A 25,975-nucleotide genomic window follows, 5' to 3' on the forward strand; every position below is an offset into this window, starting at 1 on the left:
CAGCGCGGGGCAGCGGGGGGCGGCGCGGGGCCGGGGCCGGGGCGGGGCGGGGCGGCGCGGGGCAGGGCTGGGCGGGGTGGAGCTGCGGGGTAGGGGGGGCGGGGGGGGGGGAGGGTACACCCAATGTGATGAGAACGCACAATTTTTCATACTGGCCACGCTGGTTGACGTGGCCTTCAACGCACCTCTTTTTCGCATTCTTTCGACGTCTCCAAAAGGTCTTCCCTTTGCCTTCAGTTCGCATTCTTCTGACAGGCCAGAATGTTATAGGAAGATGTCACAATGTCGAGAAGAAGTCGTACCGCATTTTAAAAAGAATGCGTTGATAGTGCCGAAAAAGAGCTGAGAAGGGAACAAAAAGGGAGCGTGGGGCAAGGTCGACACATGGCATTCTTTTCGCGTTCGATTCGTATCACACTTAGCTTCTTACAGTCTGCGTGGGGCATTATTATCGCAGCATCGAAATGCCTAAAGAATGTCTAAAGTTGATTCGGCGACCGACCCGGGTACCCAATATCTCTGTCAGGCAGTCATCCTGTTAGAGCAGTTACAATTAGATCCAAACAGATATTTTCTAAATGTATCAAATCAAAAAGAAAATTACAAAAATAAACAAAGGTAATTTGGAACAAAAGTAATGAATTTTACCATATGACGTCCAGAGTTCGACATTTAATGGTAATGTTGCTTTATGTCCACCAAAGAGCAACGGAGTCCTAATGGACTGGCTGGTGCCCGGAGTACCAAAGGCACTAGATGTAGGCTAAAAATTTTCAATAACATTAAGGTATCTTTGAACAACCAACAGCATAAAGAAAATACTTAACCCAGTAAATTTACCTTTGATAAGTCATAGTTGATAGCAGTTGAACTAAATTTCGAACGTTGGAAACTGTCTGAGGTGCTGTAATCATCAGCAGATGATATTGGTCCAGCACACGCCGTAAAATGTACTTAAGTATCGCCGTTGCATTTGCAGTGATGTAAACAAACGCTTGGCTAAGGAGCTACCTTAGCCAGACGGGTCTCCCTAAGGACCAGGGGCCAAGACCCTTTAAGGGTCGTAGCTGAGATGACGGGTCCTTGAAAAACACGACAGTTCAAATGGCTTCTTGTGTTCCGTGGCGTTGTCAGACTCATATCGTAGAACCAAAAATTTTACCAAAGACTGCCTATACGGCTTCGATACTGGAGCGTTGATGCCATACCCAAGTTTTGCGGAAGTCACCCTCGCTTAAATTAAAGATTTGATCCGAGATCTGCCCGAGCGGGGTCTTAGGCCGAAAGAGGTCCGTCGGACTAGTCCGACCCAGAGCCGTACATTGGTCCGACCAAGCTCCAGAATGTTCCCAAATCGGCATTTTACGGGTATGTCCGCAATCCCATGTTCGGACTCATTATAGGGTTGGGGCCAGCGGGCCCGTCCGGTTCAGCATTCGGGCTGATCTGCCGTTGGCCCGAAGCCCCGGGGAGGGACGCACGCCTGGCTTGCAGGTGCGTGTGGCTGGTTGCCTAGCTTCCCAATAGCGGGGGTGCTGGTCTGATGGTCGTGGCGGTTCATAGCCTACATTCATTTCTTGTAAAAAGCTTTGATTCAGAGGCAGTGAAACTTGAGGCGTTCATCAAAAAAGATGAATAGACTAGACTTTAAATTTTTATTTAAATTTTAATAGATAGAACCAAAATGTCAAATGGCACACTAGCAATAAAACATAAGAATATAATTGGAAACCTACTCAGTCTATCAATTTCGGCCAGTTGCAAATAATACATTTTAACAAATACATGATTGGATAGCTAGTCTCCACCTGTAAAAAGAAACATTAAAATAATATACAAGGTAGGTGTACGCCAGACAGTGGCTTGTCGTAACAGGCTTCGCGATGCTGCGCCAGTTAACGCCAGTTTACGACGGTGGCGCTTACATCCTCCTTGGTCTGCCTTCGGCAGACACTCTCACCCGATCGCACGTCAAAGCAGCATCCGGTTCCAACTTTTATGCTGGGGCCTGACCCCCCTTTCAAGTTCGGGGTGACACGAGCTAATGAAGACGGCTTGTTGCGGAAGTCAACTTCAAGTTGATCTTTAATAGACTCAGGAATCATAACAGAATGGCCAACAGCAAGTTCCTCCTGAAATAAGAACAAAAATAAGTTCACAGAAAAGAAAGGAGACAGAGTATAAACAAGTTGAGTTCACTCACCCTGGAGAGATCAAAATTCCTTACCTCCGCGTCCTCCAAGAATAAGACTTATCACATGCCTCATTTCAGAGGTACTCACCCTCATTCCCAAAGAGGCCTCGCCTGACAAAACTTGCGACTACTACGTCTGCTTCTAGCTGAGCTCCACAACTTGGGCTTTGGCATCCCTCTTCGCTTTCACAAAAGCATTGTTCAGTCTCCAATCCCTCTAATCTCACGCGCTCTCGAATCGCCCAAAATGATGCGTTCACGAAACATCTCACCTCAGCAGAAAGAGATGCACGTGATTGAACGAAGGCGAAAATAATCAGAAATCTTCAGAGACGAATTGCCGTTCTGGAGGGGCAGGTAGCCAAATTGGATTGTTAAGGGACACTCGAAAAATCTTGCGAAGTACTCTCCGGCATTTATTGCAAAATTCTCTTACATACTTTTTTCGTTACATTGCGAAGTGTTTGTTTGCAATTTGCAGAGAAAATGTTTTGCAACGTTACAAACCAATGCTTAGCAACGTTGAAAGCTTTTTTCTTCGCAACTCACAAACTATTTCTTTACAATGCAAAGAAAACAGTTCGCAAGGGAGTTCGTAATACCAACACTACAAACCTGTCTACTAAGTACACACTTACAAATGCATGCTTGCAAGCACGCACTTACAAACGCATGCTTGGCCAAGTACACACTTACAAATGCATGCTTGCAAGTACGCACTTACAAACGCATGCTTGAGGCCGTTTAACTCCATGCGTCAAGCATGCGTTTGTAAGTGTGTACTTGCAAGCATGCATTTGTAAGTGTGTACTTGGCCAAGCATGCGTTTGTAAGTGTGTACTTACAAGCATGCATTTGTAAGTGTGTACTTAGTAGACAGTTAGGTTTGCAGTGAAGCCGGAGAACACTTCGTGCTGCGAAGTACTTTTCTTTGCAAGCTTTCATCAGTGAAGGAAAGGCTGTTGTTGACCGAGTGCATTATCCAATAATGCAACAACTAAAGGAAGGCCTGAAGGATTTGCAAGAAAATGATTCTGAATCAACGGATCCCAGGGACACACTTCTTGAGACTTGATCTACATGTTTTGTATTCATTCGACCACATTAAACATAAGCAGAATATCAATGGAACTCAGCAAAGTTTTCTCAGCTAACCTTTCTTCAATATGAATTGGAACGTAACATTGCGAGCCACCAATGTAGATAAAGGGGTACGCAATACCCGTATAATAAAGCCCAGGTCCAGGTCGGTCAACATGTGCAAGTGGCACAGATGAGATCGTGCAAATTGGGTGTGACAGAGCACGTCTTGCTCCAGATCCCCTTCACCGTGTCCAGATACTTCAACGCAAGAAAAGCAAAACGAGCTAATATCACCTTCCCCTTAGTCTCTGAGATTAATTGGTTCAAATAATACTTTATCGAATTCTTCATGCAAATGGCATACGTGGCACGTGCAATGACTTACAGAAGACGGTTTGACCTCATAGGCCCTAGACTTCGATAGGCTACTACAAACCAAACATACACCGGAAGTCAACGACAGAACGGCAGAAACAAGAGAGCGTCGCGCGGCTGTGCTGAGCGGTGGAGGGGTCGATATCAGCGGAGCGGGGGTGAAGGCAGCGCGCGCCAGCGCGAGGACTCTGCCCCTACTTTGCCCAACCCGGCCCCCACCACCGCTCCTCATGGCAGTGCATGCGACGTTCGTGTGTTTCTTTCGTTCTGTCGCTGACTTCCGGTCGGGATTTCCTCCGAAGTGCCCTAGCTCTTTCTCCAGGAGAGTACACTTTGCAAATGGATCTTGAATTGTAAGAAATACTTTGTCGACTCTCACGTCTTGCTCTCTTCGTATTCACGCTGTTGTCATATGAGGGTTCTTGCCAATTTGGAATCGGTATGGCCGTAGAAACAGGGTAGGTGTACTTGCGACATATTTCTTGTTGTAACAGGCTTCGCGATACAGCGCCAGATACGACAATCCACGCCTGCCGTTTACACCTACCTTGACCTGCGGCGCTTTCTGCTTGTCACAGAAAGTAAAGTTGCAGCAATGAGTAGAGCACTTTGAGGTGAAGATTTCAAGTAGAATGTATCTTCAAGGTAGGTGTACGCCAGACTGTGTCTTGTTACGGGCTTCGTGATGCTGCGCCAGTTCCAACAATCCACGCCTGGCATAAACACCTTCCGTGGCCTGCGGCGCTGGCCTGCCTTTGGCTGAATCTCGCCGTTAACAGCCACAGAAACACACCATCGCACATCAAAGCAGCATTCGGTTCCAACTTGTATGCTAGGGGGCTCGGGGCCCCTCAGACCCCCCTTTCATGTACTGGGCGACGAGGTTGGTTTGCTGGTCAAACTGCATGATATTTTTGGCCCGACTACCCTTCTGGCTAACTCTTCTCCCACTAGGTCTCAAACCCGGGTTGAATGTTGAAATGGATACCATTTTCATTTACAGCAATGATGGCACAGACTGTTGCTATTTGAAAAGAATGTACCCTCGCAAGGTATGACTGAATGTCAACATTAAAATAACAAAAGTCAATGCCTTCGGTACCTAAAAAAAAAAATCGTTTTTTGAAGGGCAGACCTTTGGAGCGGTCTCTGTTTTCCTTGTCGTGGGCCTGCTTCCTCTTGAAGAGCTTCTCTGACTCCGCCGCTGATTTTTGGCCCGTCCCGTTCATGTTTTGTAAAAAAAATGACGGAGGGACGGGCATATAGTATGATCCCTGCTGTGCGTCCGTCCGTCCGTTCGTCCGAGGACTTCCCGTGGTCCGATCTTGACCAAATTGGTATGCAGCCTCCTTGGGTGACCCTAAGAAACCCCCCGGTGGCAGCAAATCCGATCCGAGCTCCGGGGCGCTGCTGCAGGTGCATCATGGTCTTCATGGGGTCAGGAGGATCTCGGCAACGGATGCAGCTAGGAGGGCATGTAAGGGTATTTTTGGGAAACGGGGCGACGAGAAAAAAACAATGGTGCCAGTTTCCAGCGAATCGGAGAAGTTCGGACCCGGGTTCAAATCCCAGCGGGGTATTTTTTGAACATTTTTTTTATTCGAGTTTTTGCATTTTTTCTGATGTTTTTAAGGGTGCTGATGACGAAAATGACATTAATTTTAACCCCAGATTCAGGTTTTATTCCGTCGGGGTCAAACATAGGTGAAATTCGTACGTTTCTTAATGTACGGGACGGGCCAAAGTTGCCGATGTATATCGCTACTTTTCCTGTTATTTCTTTTACGATCTCTGTCTCGCCATCTCTTTTTTTATTTTTCCCTTTTTTTTGGTAGTCTCTGTCTCGCCATCTCTTTTTTTTTTTTCTTTTTTCCCTGGCTAGTCCTGCCTCTCTGCGCGCTGGGGGCTGCCCCCCATACCCCTCTTCATTCTAGATAGAGTTGCTTCCTCTACAGATAAAACGATCTTGAACCCTTGTAACTTTACCAGTTGTCCAGGCTGGGGGGGTCCGCCCCTAGAATCGACCCGAATAGAGTAAGGGAAGGTGGGGTACAGGGGGACACCGGGTACATTGGGACACCTTCAATATTTCCAACTTCCGGTTATGTCAGGTTCTCCAGAAAATTGACCATGATAGAGCGTTATTTGGTTTACTGTTTCCACAACTCGGGGACACAAATGGGCGCTTTTGAATAAGAAACGTGGGTTTGGGAAATTCGATTCCACGAAAAACGATGAAAAAGTAGCACGATTTTTTAATTTTTTTTTCTTTTTAGCGTCGAAAAGCACGTCGGATGATCGTGCCGAGGTTAGGAAAGTGTTCCTTGGTTCAATGGACGTCAAAAAGGGGCATCGCGCGGAGCCTGGTCTTGAGGTCAAGGGGCCCCAGACCGAGTTGACGTTTTTTAAAAGGCTCAGTTCACATTGGGACAGGGTGAGGGTACTGGGTCATGTGGATAGCAAAAAAACATGAATTGTACATATATTGTCTTGTCTCGTCCAAACAAAAAAAAGTTTTCTTTTGCATGTGGTCCTAAAGTCATTACTTCAGGGTTTTCTCGAGTAGACAGGTCGAAAAAACCCCGAAAAATAATACTATTCCATTGAAAGCAGCGTATCTTTCCCAACGCTTGGCACCAGAGATCCGAGTCTGCGCTCATTCTATTCAGCATAACTTTTTCTACAACTTGGGGGTCCGAAAAATAAAAGCACGACTTCGATCCAGATTTTTTCATTGCTGTCCCAATGTGCCCCGGATCTGTCCCAACGTGCCCCGGTACTTTGGGACAAGTGCAGACTCTGCGGAAAATATCTCTCCTGCCTAAAACGTGTCGAATTAAATTTGAATGCTTGAGGATATGAAAGGCTAGATCTCAATGCCCAAATTTTGGGGCCCGCCCTGACCATTACAGCTCGAAAAAACTCTGACGTAGAGCGCCAAAAAAAAAATCCGTCCCAATGAGCAAGCTCTGGCCCGGAAGAACAGTACCAAAACGGAAGTAAGAAATTGCAGTATCTATGATAGATATACGCTGCCCTGAGGATCCGCAGCGTATATTTCTCATAGAAACTGCAATTTCTTACTTCTGTTTTTGTACTGCTTCTTCCGGGCCAGACCTTCTTTGAAGTAATCTATTCGAACGGAAACTAAAAACAAGTGCGTTTCAAAACACATCTTCTGTATTGAAGAAAATGACATAGGGCAGGAACATACGAAGAAGTAAAATATAAGGCGGGGGTACGCTTGACTGTGGCTAGCTTCGCGATGCTGCGCCGTTCCGTCCGACAAGCCATGCATGGGGTTCACACCTACCTTGGCATGCGGCGCTGCCTTGCCTTCGGCACGCCCTTTCGCCACTCATCGGCATTCAAAGAGACATGATCGAAAGTCTCAACAGCATTCGGTTTCGACACATGAGCTGGGGGGCTCCGCCCCGCCCTTGTTTTAGTACGGGGTCTCGGAATTGTGGTTACATTATGCCCATTTAGGAAAAATCTTGATTTAGAGGTCAAAATAGATTACTTTTACGTCATCTGCACCCTCCAAAACCTATGAAATGTTGTAAACCTCTGCAGGAGAAGAAAAGTCATTTAGAAGTTTGCCTTTTGTGCCGTTGTTTAAGTATTTTTTAGTTGCAATGACCGAGCGCATTTTGATAGCTGGATTTTAGTGGTTAGCAACCCAAGAATACACCCAACGACCCTGCAAAACCCAACCGAATCAATGAGCCGTTCAGGAGTAGTAGCGCGGACACAGTAGCACGCAGACCGGAAAAATTTTTTAACCCCCACCTGAGTAGCGGGCTTCGCTATCGTTCAGTAAAAACCCCAAAATTAATTCACAACCCCACCCAAGTCCAATGGCGATACCCGGTTGCTAGCGGCCTCTCCCCTCTCCACTCTACCAAAAATGTCCTGTCAACGCCTTTAATTTATTACCAGTTTTCACTGTAGCTTAATTCACAGCGTTTACTGTGATTTGCTCACGCGATTCACTGTGATTGTTCACGGTGTTCACTGGATCTGGTTCCAGTAAACACTGTGATTTGGACGCCGCTGGCACCGAAGTGCTGCAAAGCAGGCTCCAATTCACGGCGTTTACTGTGGCCAGATCACAGTGAACACTGTAACCGAGATCACAGTGAACGCCGTGAACTAGTTCACAGCAAAACCGTGAATTGCATAACAGCAAACATTGGTAAAAAATTAACGGCGTCGACAGGAATTTTTTGGGAGTGTCCCCGCATCACCCGAAGTTTTTCCGGCTCCCCTCAGTGGGCCCGGGGCTTTACCCATACCAAAAAAAAACATAGGTGATTTTCTCGGTGCGGCTCACTTGTCCGACCTCCCACTTGCCCGACCCTATTAAAAATAATCCCGTGGCAATATTTATATTGCTGGCCACTCGCTAGAAATTTTCCCCTGCTGTCGAAGACAGTTGTCCGACCTACTGAGTTGTCCGACCTCTGCTTAGTCATCCCTCGGGGAGGGAGGGAGGAGGACGGCCCCGATGGGTTGCCTACCTCCAAGGCGGCCCTGCGGGTCCAGGGCGGGGGGCTTGGGAATAAGTGGGCTATGTCGCACCCAGCACAGTGGTAGGGTGCCTCCAGGGTGCCTCCAGGGCGCCTCCAGGGCGCCTCCAGGGGCTTCCAGGGCGCCCCAGGGCGCCTCCAGGGCGCCTCCAGGGCCCCTCCAGGGCGCCCCCAGGGCGCCTCCAGGGCGCCTCCAGGCGCCTCCAGGGCGCCTCCGGGGCGCCTCCAGGGCGCCTCCAGGGCTCCTCCAGGCAGCCGGTAGAGGGTCCCCGGGACCCGGGGCAGGCCACCGAGACCACCAGGATCCCGGAGGCATCGTCGGGTTGACAGTTCAGCACGGCGCGGAGGCCACCATCGCCCACATGCTCGCCGCGGCGCGCACCTCCACTGTCGCCGTGACCGCCAGGTTGTCCCCCGGGGTCCGCGCAGCGCGCGGCACTCGGGACCAGAGCACGCGGAAAGCGAACAAGAGGGAGCACAAGGCCAGGCTTCACCGAGTCCGTCGCACAGGAGCCACAGGACGCCGCCAGCGGGGCGCTGTACGCCGCGACCCCTCCAGGTAGGTGGGACAGCGGGGTGCCTCGCTTCGGCTCGGCGCACTGCGCAGTCCGAGATCGGAGGGTGCTTGGAGTCGGCCACAGTGCGGCCGGCCACGGCCTCGGACATGGTGACTCCGCCCCGTCGAACGAACAAAAGACGCGGTGCCACCACGCACCACGGCAGTACGGTGGGTTGCCTACCTCCACGGCGCGAGACGAAACGCCGCCAGGATGGCGAGTGTCTCTTGTCCACCCACCAATGCCCTGATGTGCATAAGTGCGTAAGTTTAGGTAGGCAACTCCAGAATGCGCTAGAGCCCAGCCAGGGCCAGGCCTTCCCTGCTGGGTAACTTTCTGTCCACTCAGTAGCACAAGAGTTTTATGATCGCTGTGAAAGAAAGTCCTTGCCCACATTAGTATTCACCACTGGCTGGGGTACCTGCCAAAAAGTTTGAATGTGTAAGGCTATGAGTAGAACCCACTGTAGACTTGTGTTCTGCAGCTGGCAGTTGACTTCGTATTTAAGTTGTTTTTTTTCCGATCATGTGCAGGCCTTATGCTAATGAATGGGAAATTCTGGTACATGAAGAAAAAACCAACAGCCAGCCACTGTAGTAATCAGAAATAAGATTCTTTATTATAAACTATTTCAATCTGTTGACAGTAGAATAATTGTAATTACCTAAAGAAACAAGATAAGAAAAGAATCCGAGAGAGGCTGATCTTGTTCTGTTTGGGAACGGGTGGGTCTGGGCCTTGAAAGTAAGGCCAGTACAGGGAAATGCTTTGGCATTGGAATGTAGGGGAATGCTGGGGAAGGTAACAAATGGATGAAAGCAACATATCTAAGCTAAAATAAAAATGCTGGGGAAGGGTTACACAAATGGATGGAAGCAACAAAACTGAGGCTCGGCACAAAATGTGAGACAGGGCTGCGGTTAGGAAAAGGAACACAAATAATTTTAGGAGCAATGCAGGGAAAGGGGGTGCAGGATAGGAGTGCAAGAAAAGAATAACATTCACTCACACTAAAATCAGCCTTTCCTCCAAACACTATTTGTTAAAACATCCTAAAATATAAACAATATTTTATTTAATTTCAGAAATGGGCCAAGAGTGGGCCAACAAACAATATGGGACATGATATTAATCTTGTCCATAGCTTTCAGACTATAATGTAAAGTTATTTAAAAGATTAAAATAAGATTACATGTTTTGAAACAAAACCCAGTCAAACACACCTGAAAGAAGAATCTGGAAAAAATTAATAAAGAATACAAAGGCAGAGAATGCGATAACTGTGAACGGAGAGGGAAATGGATAAAGCTGGAAACAAGGGGCAAGGCGAAGGAAAGGTGGGTCGTAAGCAAAATAGGTATAGAAGTAAGAAAAGCAGGCAACAGGTGTAAAACGAATAGGCACACAACCAAAGCTTCAAATGAAAGGCACACACAGCAATGCTTAACACAAGGAAAGGCTGTCAAAAAATGGGTGAAAGCATTCACAATAAAGCTCGACACAAATTGCAAGGCAACGCAGTAAAAGGCTGATAAAAATTGGGTGGAAGCACACACAGCAAAGCTTAACAAAAACTACCATGAAGGGAAGGGATCAGGAGTTGAGAGAAATGAAGGAGGGTTTTACATAAATTGCAATGGAGGTTTTCTCTTAACATAAATACAGAAGGCTCACCCACTCAGATAATGAACATTTGATGCAAAGTGGGTTTAATACGTCTCTTGAGAGACACTTTAAACATAATCCGATCCAATACCTGAAAAGAGGGACAAAAATGAATACAGAACTTGTTTTTTTGGCAATGTAGTCTACAGGCACTGTATATTTCTCTAATAGTCTATGATGTCACTTACCTGGCTTCACATTTGACAGACACTGTAATCAAGTCAATCCAGTATATTAAAAAACGATTACTGGTTCAGGCGCAGGCGGTAGAACTTCTAGGTGCACCCTACAAGTAGCAGTAATCTGTTGAAGAAGAATATTTATGATTTGAATCAAAAGCATCCACAAAAAAATAAAACAAGCTTTAAAAAAAAATGGCATGGATAGAGGAAAGAAAAAAGTCAATGCAGAAGATATGACAAATAAGGCAAACAAAAATAAGATAGAGAAATAACGTACCACTTCAGGACTGTTCATGCCGCCAGTTTACGAAGGGCAGCTTCCATATTGGTTACCTAGTTTTGACTCGGTTTGGTTTGCGGCTCATCATTCTCAAATTCGGAGAGGCACAGCTCTACTTGCACCTAGAAATCAAGAAATCAGAAAAGAAAATCAGTCCCATCTAGTCGAGTAGTAGATATATTCAAGACAGAACCACAATTAAACCACAGAAAAACACTCGAGCACACTCAAGAAAAGCTTTCAACTAAAAACAAAACTGAGTCTGAATGAAACATGGAAATAACAACGTTAATGAGGGAGCAGTTTAAAGAATAGAACCTAATGAACCTCTATATCTGAATATAATAATCTACATGAAAGCTACTAAAAACTAATGTACCTGCATCTTTTTAAAGTATCTGCTGAGGCAGTTTCCGATCTTCTTGTAAAGTTGGGGTGATTCTCAAGCTGCTTGATAAATTGGAAATCCTCACTGGCAGTCCCTCCATCCACTTTGTTTCCCAATTCAGTGGCAAGCACATAACTGTCCATGTCTTCAAGTACAGCAACCGATCCTGGTGCACTCTCTCGTAACCTTTCCTCAGAGCTACTCGATCAGCTTTGCAAATGGATGGCTAGAAAACAGACATCAGGAAAAAAGAATAGTTTTAGAATAACACTTTCAAATGGCTGTCGATGCAATTAAAAACACAACAAGGTTCCAGTCAAACCACAACACAAACTATGGCTGTACCACTCTGACCAGACGATAGATTAAAATTAATGATAATAACAGTATAAAAATCAGCGTTGCGACTGGGGAGGAAATTCAGTGCATTTCAATTGCAAGAATTTACGCCGGCAACAGGTGAACCGGCCGGCTTGCTTTATGTAAGCCTAGGCCAGGTTCTGCCAGAAACACACAACTAAGTACAGGTTAGGTTGCTAGGGCACAACTTGCAGATAACGGCAGGCTATCAGGATATTTTTTTTTTCAACTGGAAAATTGATTGCGGAAAAATCCAAGCTACACGACATGTATTTTTAAAGATTCCAAGCTTTGTGCGTTTAACCTTTCTGTGGGCCAAGACGATACGGACACCGAACCAATTCAGACAAACAAATGATGAATATAGAAATTTATACGTTACCCTTCGATCCATTACAAGCCTTGACGGGTTCCAATTGTTTGCGCAAACTAAAACTTTGTTAAATTATTCACTTATTCCTCCAGAAATGTTTGCTTTTCCGCTAGGGGAATACGTTCGGTCGGATCGGCGTCGCCCGTGCTTCGCAGCCTAGTACTTTGCGAGTAGCCGCAGTAAAAAGGCACCAACTGAATCACGCTGACAATAGTGACAATCAGCGCGACTCAGTTAAACTCAACGATTTTTACTCATCATGATCAAGTAGAAAAATTAAAATAAAGTTGTACGTGGTCAACACTGTCCACGCGCAGAAGCGTCGTACGCGTCGTCTGCCTAGCAGCTGCCAAGAATGGAAGGGGTGCGGGTGATTATACGCACGATACCTGTTTTGGTCCTGTGGATCAAACCTAACCACCTGTGTCACTAGTTTTTCTAGGGCTAAATGTTGAAAGCCGTACCTGTGGCGTCTCTTGCTCTCTCGCTCTATCGATTTCATTTCGCCAACGACGCCAATCCTTTTCTCGTTTGTCCGTTCATCGCCACAATTTGGTAAGCTGATGCCATTCAACAAACTTTCAGCTTTTGCCTGTGTTTTGACCTGTTGATTATGCCATTATGGCTGTGACTGGTCGTGACATCAATACCAATTTCATTTTAAGAATGTACCTGTACTAATATTTCATCTTTTATTTCAGGCCATGGCTGATATAGCTGTTACCCAGGGTGTGAGGAAAGGTTCACACATTTTCAAAGGTCCTGATGGGCACTCTTATTACTACAATAAAACTATGAAAGGAGGGAGAATTAGTCTTGAGTGTGTGTGCAGAAAGTGGAGGAATGTTTGGTGTCGGGGTCGTGCCAGTGTTGATAGTAATGGGTGCCAATTTCGATGCACGCAACGGCACACATATCACAACAAGCAGCACTTCCAGACACAGAAGTTTCGTTTTGCTGTCCTCAGTCGTTGCCGGAAAGGAGATTTCACCTCTTTTCGGCAAATCTATAATGAAGAGCGGAGAATGATGCCGTGTGTACTAAAACTTCATTTGCTTATGCACACACTTTCATAGATATTTTCTTTGTTTGGAATATTATACTCAATTATGGCTTTTAATATTCACAGCCCTGAAATTATGAGGTCAGTTTGTGCAAACCTCCCATTTGTGACCATCCGCCCAGCAATGGATAGAGCCAGGCGAACCAGCCTGCCCCATATCCCTCGAACTCTTCCAGACTTGGCTGAGATGCTCTCATCTAACGAACACTCAGGTCTGGCTAACACCTTAGATGGAGAAGATAACATCTTTGCTGCTAGTGGTGGTGACAGAAATGAGGGCACTGCCTTTGTAATTTTTGCATCCAAAAGGATGTTAGATGAATTAGCAAAGACAAAGAAGATTTTTGCAGATGCAACTTTCTGCACTCCTACAGGACTTGAATGCCGGCAAATTTGGAATCTGGTGAAGCTAAGAAAACACCATGTAAGGAGCTGTTTTATGATTCATGTAATTTATTGGTATTTATATTCCATCAAGTTAACTTTATGTTTTATGTTCTTGTTTAGATTGTTCCTATGGTACGTGTTCTGATGCAAAAGAAAAATCAAACAACTTACGACCTCATTCTTCAAAAGTTGAAAGATTTACGACCATCTTTTAGGCCTCGAGAAGCTATGTGTGACTTTGAAGATGCTCAAATAAACGCACTCAAAGCTCAATTCCCGGATATACTGATCCATGGCTGCTTGTTTCACTCAAGCAAGGTTGGTGTTTCTAAATTTTATTTTTCAATCTACAATTTTTTTTTTAAAGCTGCTTAGTACTCTGTTGAATGTTTCAGGCTATTGCCGGGAAAGCTAAAAAATTACGCTTAGGTAGGTTTGTAAGGCAGAATCACTCTGCTAATTCTGTAACAAGGTCAATGTGTGGCCTTGCATTCCTACCTGGCAACCAAATTGAATCTGGCTATAAAAAACTTAAACGCCGTGCTGTCAGGGAGCATGTTTACAACAGACTAAAGTCTCTTTTTGATTATTTTGAACAATACTGGTTACGAAGGGCAGATATATTATCTGTCTACAATTGTCCTGACCGTACAAACAATGCGTGTGAGTCAGATAACCGAACCTTGAGAGCTGCACTCAAGTTCAAGCACCCAAGTGTGTTCTGCTTGCTTAGTAAGTTGAATTGAGTATTTTCCAATGCTAAATTTTAGTGTGGACTCTAATTGCTATCATATTTAGTGGTTGTTTAAAAAATATTTTACCCATTTTTATGTGCAGAGGGTTTTCTTGAGTTGGAAGATGATGCCACTCAAGATATTGCTGTGCTGGATGCAGTAAATAAAGCCAGTAGGAAGAGGCGTTCATCAGTTCTTGCCAACGATCAGAAGATAAAAGACCTTCTGCAAGAACTTTCGGAAAAAAGTATTTCATGCACAGATTTTTTAAGAAGGGTATCACGTTCCATTCAAGCTTCATATAATAGAGGTTTTGGATTTGATGATGATTTTAGCTAAGAATGTATAAGTAGCCATTGTAATCCAAAACCTCTATTATATGAAGCTGAATGGAAAACTGATCCATGAAGCGAAAGAAGAGGATAACTCAATTTTCATCATTTTTCAGGAGAAACAAAAAACTGTTTGCAGGGTTAACTTAAATCAGATGAATGATGCAATTGGATTTTCGTTCAAAAACCCTAAGAAATAACTGTGAAAATTTTTTAAAAGTGTAGCATCACTTTGTGGTCGCTTTTTGTGATTTAAATCTTTACGATGGAATGTTCTACAGAACCATGTTTACTTAGTTCTCCCAAACAAGGTGGAATTTGGAGACAATTCAAGTGGAGCTGAGGTCTGCGTAGAGTCTATATTTCTCTGGTACATTTTTGGAGTTACCTCTTTTTCCAACTAGTGATGTGGAGTTGAGATGAGTTAATTCTTTTTACATTAGTTTCATAAAGACACAAGTTGAGTTATCTCCTATTGCCATTTTGTGCAACGGAGTCATTTGGACTTTAGTTGAGTTACCTCCATTTTCCGATGAAATTTAGACTGTAAAAGGGGTCAAGTTGAGTTAGGTCCATTTTTCATGTGGATTTTCTCCTAAACTATTAAGAATTCGGTGAAACAATTTGGTGTAATGATGCAAACCATCCAGAGGCAAAATAATAAGATAAAAACTCAATTTGGAGATAAGTCGAATTATTCCCTTCTTCCGCTTCCTGGATCAACTGTAATGTGCTTTCCTTACTCTAAATGAATGCCATTGGTAGATCTCAATTTTATATTTATTTTAATTGCTGGTTGAATCTGGTTGTGCTTTCCTTACTTTTAATGAATGCCATTGGTAGATCTCAATTTTATACTTATTTTAATTGCTGGTTCCTGTGACACTTCTCATTGTCAAGGAGAGGAAAGACAATTAAAAAGTTGTATTTCTTTGTGTATTTATCTTTAAGAATATTTATTTTTAGAATATCAAATCAAATCATTTATTTGTATCATCAAATAGGGAGCTTATTCAGGAAGCAAGACCCTTCATTTAATGCATATCGATGATGTTGTTTACCGTCTGCTCCAAGCCTCAATTTCCTGAATACTCTCAGGTTGGCATGTCGCCTTTATGATTTTTAAGGATTCATCCAGATCCTGTTTGCACACAGGTCTAAGCTGTAAAGAAATTTTAAGCAAAGTATAAGTTAACTAATATCATTGAACTTAAATGATGGTCATTAAATCCGCACTTTACCTCATCACATAAAACTGTCTTGACATGCTCAAAAGACAGCTCTCTCAAAGGTGCCATGCAGGCATCTTTTATGACATTGGCTATGTCTGCAGCAGAATATTGGGATGACTTTAGACCCAAATGACTGATGTCCCCATGACTAAGGTTTACTTTAATGTCTTTGCTGTTGGCAAATCTTTCAAACATAGCTTTTCGAGCCTGAAAAGTGTTTTCCATAAAATGTTAAACTTGGTGAACCAGCACTTAGTACTAGCATAAAACTTGAATAATTTCTTACCGCTAGGTCAGGTAAGGGCACGTAGAGGTGTTGCCCAAACCGGCGCATGGCTGCCTGATCCAAGTCCATAGGTCGGTTTGTTGCACCTAGCACCATTATTTGGGCATCCTTCTCATTTGAAAGCCCATCCTGTGGCAAATAAAATTTCAAATTATTGATAAAACATGCAAACTCTCACATTTAATGACAGTTAAATTTTAATTCTTATATTCTGCCGTTTACAAATCTACATACCCATTGAGCTAAGAACTCTGTTTTAATCCGCCTGATACTGTCATGTTCTCCCTGCCCTCTGGTAGTCAACAAGGAATCAATTTCATCAATGAAAATGATGGACGGTTGCTTTTGCCTGGGAAAAGCGTTGAATAGATAACACCACAGTGGTTAAAATTTAGAAGCATTCCTTTTATCAACCTGACAATGCGCTATAAAGCAATCAATTCAGAAAGCTATCATAAGTTGCCATGTTTTCGCTTTTGAAATTGATGTGATAGGTAGAGGAAAAATAGCATCACTAAAATAATTACTGTTTTCCAATTTGAATACTTACCGAGCAAGATGGAACAAAGTTGCGATGCATTTTTCTGCCTCACCTAACCATTTAGACATTATGTCAGATGAGGTAAGAGAGAAAAATGTACAGTTTCCTGAGGATGCAGCACACTTTGCTGGAAGCAATAATTCATCATGTTCATATCAGTTATAAATAAAAATTGTAATGCTTGCATGCAATGTATGAAAAATATGTTGATCAATAAATACCTAACATGGTCTTCCCTGTGCCAGGTGGTCCATACAAGAGCACACCTTTAGAGGCTGCCCTAAACCCAACAAAAAGATCAGGCCTCAATATGGGAAGAACAGCTGCTTCCTGAAACGCATAATGGCAAAAGACATAAGTACAGTAATATGCATTATTCTTATCACTGAACAAGGAAATTCATTGAACTTACTCTCAAGCGCTGCTTTACAGTGGGCAGACCAATCACGTCCTCCCATGTTGCGTTGGTCTTGACAATGCAGGCCTCCATTTTCTCCAGCATCTCTGGATCAAGTGGCTTCTTTGGTGTGAAGTCAAAACCAATGTCAACATTGGAAGAACACAGATCTGAGGAGTTTGTGTCCCACCAAGATGAAGTGTCAGACTTATTGGCTCTTGACCGGAGATTCCTCGCACTTGGTTCTGACACACTATCAGTATCTGAAGAAGGGAAAAAGATGTTCACTGGAACAGTTAAGACCGAGAGAAGAAAGTACCTGAGTGGTTCTTACTAATGACTGACGCTGAGCCCTTGGCAGTCAGCTCTTTTATTCTCTGCACCAAAGCGTTTTTTGGAACAGTTTTATTTTTCGAGTGCTGTGGGCGCCCTCTGGCACCAACAGGCTTGCCAGCAGAATTTTTCTCTGCAACCTTCTTCTTTTTATTTGGCTGTAAAAAAAATTATACCCATAAACAAGCCAAACGTAATTAGTTCTAAAAAAAAATAATTAAGGTAAATCCATTGTTACATTTGCCTGGCCAGTTTCTTTTGAAACAAGGTTGCTATTTGTCTGAAATAGATAAGCCATAAGTATTAACTGAAGTAATCCCAATTTCAATTTAAATTGAGTAGTTTGGAAAAGTACACAAGCATAAATGATTAAATTATAGAAAAGTTTACCTCGAGAAAATCGCAATCATCCAGCTCAGACTCCGAGCTTATGGTAATACTGCTCCCGAAATGAATGATTGTCATTAAATTTTATTTTGTAGTGAATGCAGCATGCCATATTGATTATCAAATAATAAATAATGTTCACACATACCTTTCCCTTGCTGCTATTGCAGCTTTTGCAGCCTTTAAATTCGGCACTGCACTAATCTCTGAGCTGCAGACAAAAACCCAATCTTCAGGTTTCATGTGCATTTATTATCGTAAAAGAAATAATGTTCGTGCATACCTTTTCTTTGCTTCACTAACACTGCTGACTGATGACACCTCGCTGAAAGAGAAGCGTTGGTAAGAAATGGATTAAAAAGCGACTATAAACAACAGGGAGGGAGAACAAAAAAGTCCAAATTATGTCAATATGACCTCAAAATGAGCGATCTTTGGTCAAAATTTGGTCCATTTTGATGTCCAAATGACATCATTTGATGTCAGTTTGATTTGATTTTGACTACCTGTTCTCCTTGGGAATCATCCCAAATTCAAGTTGTCCTGGAGTAATACAATTGCCAGATAATATTGGACAAAAAAATATTGTCAGACCGAATACCTTGCTCGCGGAGGGAGCTTGCTGCTGCTCTGCTGCAGAAGCGGCTGCTGCTGTAGCGGCTGCTGCTCTAGCGGCTGCTGCGGCTGCTGTTCAAGCAGCGGCTGCTGCGGCTGCTGTTCAAGCAGCGGCTGCTGCGGCTGCTGTTCAAGCAGCGGCTGCTGCGGCTGCTGTTCAAGCAGGGGCTGCTGCGGCTGCTGTTCAAGCAGCGGCTGCTGCGGCTGCTGCTGCTGCGGCTGCGGCTGCTGCTGCTGCTTTTGCTGCTGTTTCAGCTGCCGCTGCAGCTGCCGCTGCAGCTGCCGTTGCTGCTGCAGCTGCTGCTGAAGGTGCTGCAGTTGATTAAGCTGCGGAAGCTGCTGCAGGTGGGGAGGTTGCGGAAGCTGCTGCAGGTGGGGAGGCTGCTGCAGCAGCTGCAGAAGAGGAGGCTGCTGCAGCAGCTGCAGATGGGAAGGCTGCTGTAGTAGGGGGGGCTGCTGCTGTGGTGGCATCTGTTGCAAGAGCTGCCAGAGTTGATCCATGGCTAGAAACAGAACCCCAAGTAGGCTTAGAAACGTACAGTTATTAAATGAAAGCTTTCTCATAAAACGTGTGCTCTTATTACACTTGGACTTTTCATCAACGGCTTCCAAACTCAAAATACTTTTACTATGTATCGAAATCCGTGGACAAATCGAAGCTCTGAGGAGGACTAGATAAGGAGGACCGCCCCACCTGTCGCTGGAGCTCGCAAGAAAGCTACTACAGCGAAAGGAACGGTGGAGCTTGCTGGTCGCCGAACACTCGTGTTGGCCACGGTGCCCGCTCTGGCCGGCCATGGAATTCCTCCCTGCCTATGGACTCAGCCGCCCAAGCCTTTGCTTCCGATCAGATCAAACACTGACCGATGCCCGCATTATTTTGCGAGGTGTAGCTCAAGCTTCGGTGGCGGACTTTTCTGTGGCACGCGCCTCTGCTGCTCCGCACGGCCAGTGGCAGGCAGGCTTGGGGAATAAGTGCTGAGCGGTGGTCTGAATGCGAGGTCAGGCGGGCACCAATGCAGACACGCAGCGATAGCACCGCGGAGGGGGGCGGGGAGACGGGGAGGGCTGCGATCTGCAAGGCGGCAAAGCATGGGCGCAATGCGAGGGGGCAACCACGTTCGATGTTTGGGGACACAAGATTTCCTAAGACAAGAGATTTTGCAAGATTTCATCCAATTTCACGCAAAAAATCTGCCCTTTTTTGCTTTTTTGGGGAAAGATTTAGGATTTCTAGAGATTTCTAAGGCTTCAGGGGACACAGGATTTCTCGAGGGGTTGCCCGGCGCAATAACGCCCGCAACAGGCGGTGCGGTTCGTCGCTCTGTCTCTCTCGCACCCTTATGGAGAGCCTTATGAGTGTGACAGAGATAGAGCGACGACCCGATGGATGCATGAGTCCAAGCCATCCCGGAAAGCGCGAAAAATATAAAACATGGGGAGGGCGGAGGAATGTTCTTTTCGCGAAAAATTTATGCACGTGACCTTCAAACCGCCGCCTGGTTTTAATGGTCCATCTTGCTTGCGTTGTTTTGCTGACAAGGCGTCAACTCCGCCGCGCGCCGGCGGGCCGCCTTCCGCCGGCGCCGCGGTGCCAAAGGGCTTCGGGTAACACCGGCCAGGCATGCAGAAGCAAAGATCGTCAACGGGTGGATCGCGCTGGATCGTGCTCGCGAACGTCGGTTCGGGTCGGTTCCGAACCAAACCGGAGCGCCGGTTTTGGCCCAAACCGTTGACCAGCTTCGAGTCCCGGCGGCGCTATTTTTTTTTTCGCGATTTTAGAGCTGCAACCGCAACTAACATTTCACGGCACATATAAATACTGTGGAGATTCTTTTTCAAGAACCTGAAAGGTGCTAGAGACCGACAAAAATGCAGGCTTTCTGCCGGGATTCGAAGCTGAGCGAGTCACCGGCCGGGGCCGCCAGGGCTTGGCTCGGGACCGACCCGGACCGACGTTGGCGAGCACGATCCAACGCGATCCACCCGTTGACGATCTTTGTGCAGAAGCCAAGCAGCTGAACGGCCATCGCAAAATAAATGCATAACTTCATCGGGTGCCGTCACTCTAGATTTTAAATAATGAACCCTAAAATTTGCGTGGTCTCCGGGCAAACCCGCGTACCCAGTTGTACGGGTTTACTTTGCCCCCTCAGGCAATCCACCCATGTCTGAACTGCTTTAAAAATTCCTAACTGCCCCCCCCCCTTACTCCCCCGCCGCGCCCCCAAAAAAATAAAATAAAAAGACCCAAAGCCAAACCTAATAAATGAGATCTCAGCAGTCCAGTTTTACGTGTTATAATTTTGAAAAATGGGTTCATCATCCGCTGGCGCAGTTCTCCTCTTATTTAGTCCAATGTCTTTCTTCCTTTCCATATTTCCCTTATCCACGAAGAATGACTAACGCAAATTCTCATTTGTCACATTTTACGCTAAATGACTCATTACGCTGGAAGGGCAAAGCACTTACCGACTGTGGACGTGACGACTGCTGGCTGCCCGAAGGACCGGCACTGACTGGACGCGGAAGAGACGGAAGGGACGAGTATGCGCGTGTGGGGGAGTGGGGCTACCCGGGTCGCTCTGTGTCACAGCGGCGAGCGGGAGCAGAGGCGCCCCCCTCCCCCTCCCCCCACGCCCAGTTTTTTTTTTGTTTACCGATTCACAAAATGAGATTTGTCGTCACTCGTTACAAGTGGTTTCACGAGAGAGTTTTAATGTCCGCCATCAAACCCTTCTTAACGCCATGCATGGAAAATTCGAAAATGGCTGATCCATGGCAATTTTTCTAGCCTTCCGGACCGGACTTCTTCATTCCTCACACCTCGATTCCTCTTCTCAGGCTCAAGTCATGAATACGCTGTTGGTTTTAGAACCAGGGTTGGAGCAAGTCTAAGATGCTCCGTTCGGCAACAATCTCTCTTGGAAGTGGGGTCGCGACCCCGGGGTTGGGAACCACTGGTCTAGCCCTTAGGTAAGGCTAGGCCACGTTTGTGGATAGAAGGCCAGCATCGGGTCCGAGAAGACACAATGTGCCCGTCTAGCCCTTAGGTTAGGTTAGGCTAGGTTGGTGGAGGGAAGCCCAAATTTGGGTCCGACCAGCCACAAAGTACCCAGGGCAGCGGTGCAGCCCTGTTCGACGGGACGGCCTACCCTGCGAAGCGCCAGGCGCCTCCAGGGCGCCTCCAGGGCGCCTCCAGGGCGCCTCCAGGGCGCCTCCAGGGCGCCTCCAGGGCGCCTCCAGGGCGCCTCCGGGCGCCTCCCGGCGCCTCCAGGGCGCCTCCAGGGCGCCTCCAGGCGCCCCCAGGCGCCTCCACGGCGCCTCCAGGGCGCCTCCACGGCGCCTCCAGGGCGCCTCCACGGCGCCTCCAGGGCGCCTCCACGGCGCCTCCAGGGCGCCTCCAGGGCGCCTTCAGGGTGCCTCCAGGGTGCCTCCAGGGTGCCTCCAGGCAGCCGGTAGAGGGTCCCGGGGACCCGGGGCAGGCCACCGAGACCACCAGGATCCCGGAGGCATCGTCGGGGTGACAGTTCAGCACGGCGCGGAAGGTACCAACGCCTACATGCTCGCCGTCGACCGCCAGGTCGACCCCCGAGGTCCACGCAGCGCGCAGCACTCGGGGCCAGAGCACGTGGAAGGCGAACAAGAGGGAGCACAAGGCCGGGCTTCACCGAGTCCGTCGCACAGGAGCCTATGCTCCGAACAGGACGCCGCCATCTTCATCATCAACCAAATTCGTCTCGTTATTTTACCTTAGCACAATACCACCTACGTAGCCACCGCAGCCGCGCTCGCCGCGGCGTCGACGGCGTGCCTAGAGTCCGTCCCATCGCAGCCCCGGTCTCTCAGGCCCGACTTGACGGCGTTGCCTGGCCGGCCACTCTTGGCGCAGGACGGCACCGGCCGGCAGCGCAGTGGCCTAGGCCATAACCCACGGCCAAATGTCGAAGTCCCCTAATTTGCGGATGGCCCTGGCGATATTTTAAAACAGTTTTACAAAATGATTTTCGGAAATAAACTTGATACTAAAAAAATTGTCCACCAGAAAATTATTTATTTAGTCAGTACCCTTATATGGAATTTTCTAAAAGAAGTAGAAAAGTGTTTAATTCTGTACGAAACGCCATCAGGTCGAGTTTTAGCACGATTCGAGGAAAAGTATCTACGTCTCAGTCGACATTGAGTGGGACGATACGAGAATGAGAAAAGTGCCCGCCTGCGCGCCACCGTACGCGGGCATTCTGGCTCGCTGGTCGAGGAGCTGGGAACGGGTGCGCGCCGTACGTACCCGCTACCTCCGAATTTTCAAGCTTTAATAACTTTCTTCCCATCATGTCTTTCGAGCTGCGTTTTTGAAAACTCCCTCACATTACATTAAACTTTCATTTTCTCGAAGATGAATCCCATCTGTCAAACCGTTCCATCAATACAACAAATCGGTATTTTTGCTTTTCGCCTTGCAGGCCCATTGCAAACAGCGGGAAGTACCCGGACCCTGCAGCCTGAACCGGGTGCTCAACTGCATTGCTTGTATCTGTCAAGGGACTTGTTTTTGATGGGAAAGGAACCGGTTCACGGCACTATAGAATATTAGGGAGACGGTTTTGGCAGATTGCGGGATGATTCGTGTTATTTTTTGTATTGAAAAAGTTAAAACGAAAACTTGTGTCGTCTACAGGTTGAAAAAGTAGTCCCTCCGTTCCAAAGACCGCTGATTGGCTAGGACGATCACATGGTCCGAACGCGGTGGAACTCACGTAATTCAAAATGCATGAGTAGGAGTAACTTCATTCTGTCACTAGACATCTTTATTTCTGGTGCGAAAATGTAAGAATAATAGAATGGAGCATTCCTTGTGCCACGAAGAAGATTATTAAAGCGGAACTTTTATTTCTATAGGCACGCAACATGCCTGCGTTAAAAATAAGGCAAGAATTGGGGCCACTGAATTTGAATTCCGCGGCATGTCTCGATAGAGTTGCTAACTGTGCAAAATTTTCTTGCATACATACGAGGCACCTGCAAGGACGCATCATTAACGCCTCCAGATTAAAACAGATATTTTAACGTTACCATACCATGTCGTATAACTAAAATAGTTTCAAACTCAGAATTCGTCCATAATTAAAGAGCAGTGTTTTAGGCTTGTATTGTTGGTATGTGAGCACGGGAGAACAAAGAAAGGATGAGTCATAGGCTGCGAAGCACGGGCGACGCTGATCCGACCGAACGTATTCCCCTAGCGGAAAAGCAAACATTTCTGGAGAAATAAGTGAATAATTTAACAAAGTTTTGGTTTGCGCAAACAATTGAAACCCGTCTAGGCTTGCGATGGATCGAAAGGTAACGTACAAATTTCTATATTCATCATTTGTTTGTCTGAATTGGTTCGGTGTCCGTATCGTCTTGGCCCACAGAAAGGTTAAACGCACAAAGCTTGGAATCTTTAAAAATACATGTCGTGTAGCTTGGATTTTTCCGCAACCAATTTTCCAGTTGAAAGAAAAATATCCTGACAATTTGCCGTTATCTGCAAGTTGTGTCCTAGCAACCTAACCTGTACTTGGTTGTGTGTTTCTGGCAGAACCTGGCCTAGGCTTACTTAAAGCAAGCCGGCCGGTTCACCTGTTGCCGGCGTAAATTCTAGCAATTGAAATGCACTGAATTTCCTCCCCAGTCGCAACGCTGATTTTTATACTGTTATTATCATTAATTTTAACCTATCATCTGGTCAGAGTGGTACAGCCATAGTTTGTGTTGTGGTTTGACTGGAACCTTGTTGTGTTTTTAATTGCATCAACAGCCATTTGAAAGCGTTATTCTAAAACTATTCTTTTTTCCTGATGTCTGTTTTCTAGCCATCCATTTGCAAAGCTGATCGAGTAGCTCTGAGGAAAGGTTACGAGAGAGTGCACCAGGATCGGTTGCTGTACTTGAAGACATGGACAGTTATGTGCTTGCCACTGAATTGGGAAACAAAGTGGATGGAGGGACTGCCGGTGAGGATTTCCAATTTATCGAGCAGCTTGAGAATCACCCCAACTTTACAAGAAGATCGGAAACTGCCTCAGCAGATACTATAAAAAGATGCAGGTACATTAGTTTTTAGTTGCTTATTCCTTTCATGTAGATTATTATATTCAGATATAGAGGTTCATTAGGTTCTATTCTTTAAACTGCTCCCTCATTAATGTTGTTATTTCCGTGTTTCATTCAGACTCAGTTTTGTTTTTAGTTGAAAGCTTTTCTTGAGTGTGCTCGAGTGTTTTTCTGTGGTTTAATTGTGGTTCTGTCTTGAATATATCTACTACTCGACTAGATGGGACTGATTTTCTTTTCTGATTTCTTGATTTCTAGGTGCAAGTAGAGCTGTGCCTCTCCGAATTTGAGAATGATGAGCCGCAAACCAAACCGAGTCAAAACTAGGTAACCAATATGGAAGCTGCCCTTCGTAAACTGGCGGCATGAACAGTCCTGAAGTGGTACGTTATTTCTGTATCTTATTTTTGTTTGCCTTATTTGTCATATCTTCTGCATTGACTTTTTTCTTTCCTCTATCCATGCCATTTTTTTTAAAAATCTTGTTTTATTTTTTTGTAGATGCTTTTGATTTAAATCATAAATATTCTTCTTCAACAGATTACTGCTACTTGTAGGGTGCACCTAGAAGTTCTACCGCCTGCGCCTGAACCAGTAATCGATTTTTAATATGCTGGATTGACTTGATTACAGTGTCTGTCAAATGTGAAGCCAGGTAAGTGACATCATAGACTATTAGAGAAATATACAGTGCCTGTAGCGTACATTGCCTCTCAGTACACTACCAGATCAGTATTAACTTTTCCTCATAAAAAAGAAAAACAAGTTCTGTATTCATTTTTGTCCCTCTTTTCAGGTATTGGATGGGGTTATGTTGTAAGTGTCTTACAAGAGAGGATCCGTCGTATTAAACCCACTTTGCATCGAATGTTAATAATCTGAGTGGGTGAGCTTTCTGTATTTGTGTTCAGAGAAAACCTCCATTGCAATTAATGTAAAACCCTCCTTCATTGTTCCCAACTCCTGATCCTTTCCCTGCGTGCCAGTTTTTGTTGAGCTTTGCTGTGTGGGCTTCCACTCAATTTTTGTCGTCCTTTGCCTGCTGTGCGCTTCAAAGTGCGTTGACTTGCAATTTGTGTCAAGCTTTATTGTGTGTGCTCCCACCCAATTTTTGTCAGTCGGAAAGGCTGTGTTGCCTTCCAATTTTTGTCGAGCTTTATTGTGTGTGCTTCCACCCAACTTTTGTCAGCCGGAAAGGCTGCGTTGCCTTGCAATGTGTGTCAAGCTTTAATGTGTGTGCTTCCACCCATTTTTAGTCAGCCGGAAAGGCTGCGTTGCCTTGCAATATGTGTCGAGCTTTATTGTGTGTGCTTCCACACAATTTTTGTCAGCCGGATAGGCTGCGTTGCCTTGCAATATGTGTCGAGCTTTATTGTGTGTGCTTCCACACAATTTTTGTCAGCCGGAAAGGCTGCGTTGCCTTGCAATGTGTGTCAAGCTTTAATGCGTGTGCTTCCACCCATTTTTAGTCAGCCGGAAAGGCTGCGTTGCCTTGCAATATGTGTCGAGCTTTATTGTGTGTGCTTCCACACAATTTTTGTCAGCCGGATAGGCTGCGTTGCCTTGCAATATGTGTCGAG

General features: G+C 45.8%; 3 protein-coding genes across 3 annotated transcripts in view; 2 read left to right on the forward strand and 1 right to left on the reverse strand.

Moving 5' to 3' along the window:
- LOC117650730 overlaps positions 1–25,975 on the forward strand; it is a 225,683-nt gene that overhangs the window by 98,895 nt on the left and 100,813 nt on the right. The window lies entirely within an intron of this gene.
- On the forward strand, positions 11,616–15,001 carry LOC117650856. Its single transcript, XM_034394469.1, has 6 exons — positions 11,616–12,544; positions 12,691–13,022; positions 13,119–13,476; positions 13,560–13,757; positions 13,835–14,171; positions 14,277–15,001. The coding sequence occupies exons 2-6, from the start codon at positions 12,694–12,696 to the stop codon at positions 14,510–14,512; spliced, it is 1,458 nt and encodes a 485-aa protein (XP_034250360.1). The 5' UTR covers positions 11,616–12,544; positions 12,691–12,693; the 3' UTR covers positions 14,513–15,001.
- The window catches only part of LOC117650729 (fidgetin-like protein 1), a 32,996-nt gene continuing 22,120 nt past the window's right edge, over positions 15,100–25,975 (reverse strand). The window contains exons 6-18 of the mRNA XM_034394320.1: positions 18,283–18,449; positions 17,965–18,006; positions 17,830–17,892; positions 17,685–17,733; positions 17,533–17,574; positions 17,296–17,452; positions 16,977–17,224; positions 16,786–16,894; positions 16,574–16,691; positions 16,258–16,372; positions 16,024–16,152; positions 15,747–15,944; positions 15,100–15,667 (exon numbers count right to left, since the gene is read on the reverse strand). Coding sequence (XP_034250211.1) covers positions 15,563–15,667; positions 15,747–15,944; positions 16,024–16,152; positions 16,258–16,372; positions 16,574–16,691; positions 16,786–16,894; positions 16,977–17,224; positions 17,296–17,452; positions 17,533–17,574; positions 17,685–17,733; positions 17,830–17,892; positions 17,965–18,006; positions 18,283–18,449 — 1,542 coding nt within the window. The 3' untranslated portion in view covers positions 15,100–15,562. The remainder of the gene's footprint in view (positions 15,668–15,746; positions 15,945–16,023; positions 16,153–16,257; positions 16,373–16,573; positions 16,692–16,785; positions 16,895–16,976; positions 17,225–17,295; positions 17,453–17,532; positions 17,575–17,684; positions 17,734–17,829; positions 17,893–17,964; positions 18,007–18,282; positions 18,450–25,975) is intronic.

Source organism: Thrips palmi, unplaced genomic scaffold, assembly GCF_012932325.1.
Source record: "Thrips palmi isolate BJ-2018 unplaced genomic scaffold, TpBJ-2018v1 HiC_scaffold_5, whole genome shotgun sequence".
NCBI lineage: Eukaryota > Metazoa > Arthropoda > Insecta > Thysanoptera > Thripidae > Thrips > Thrips palmi.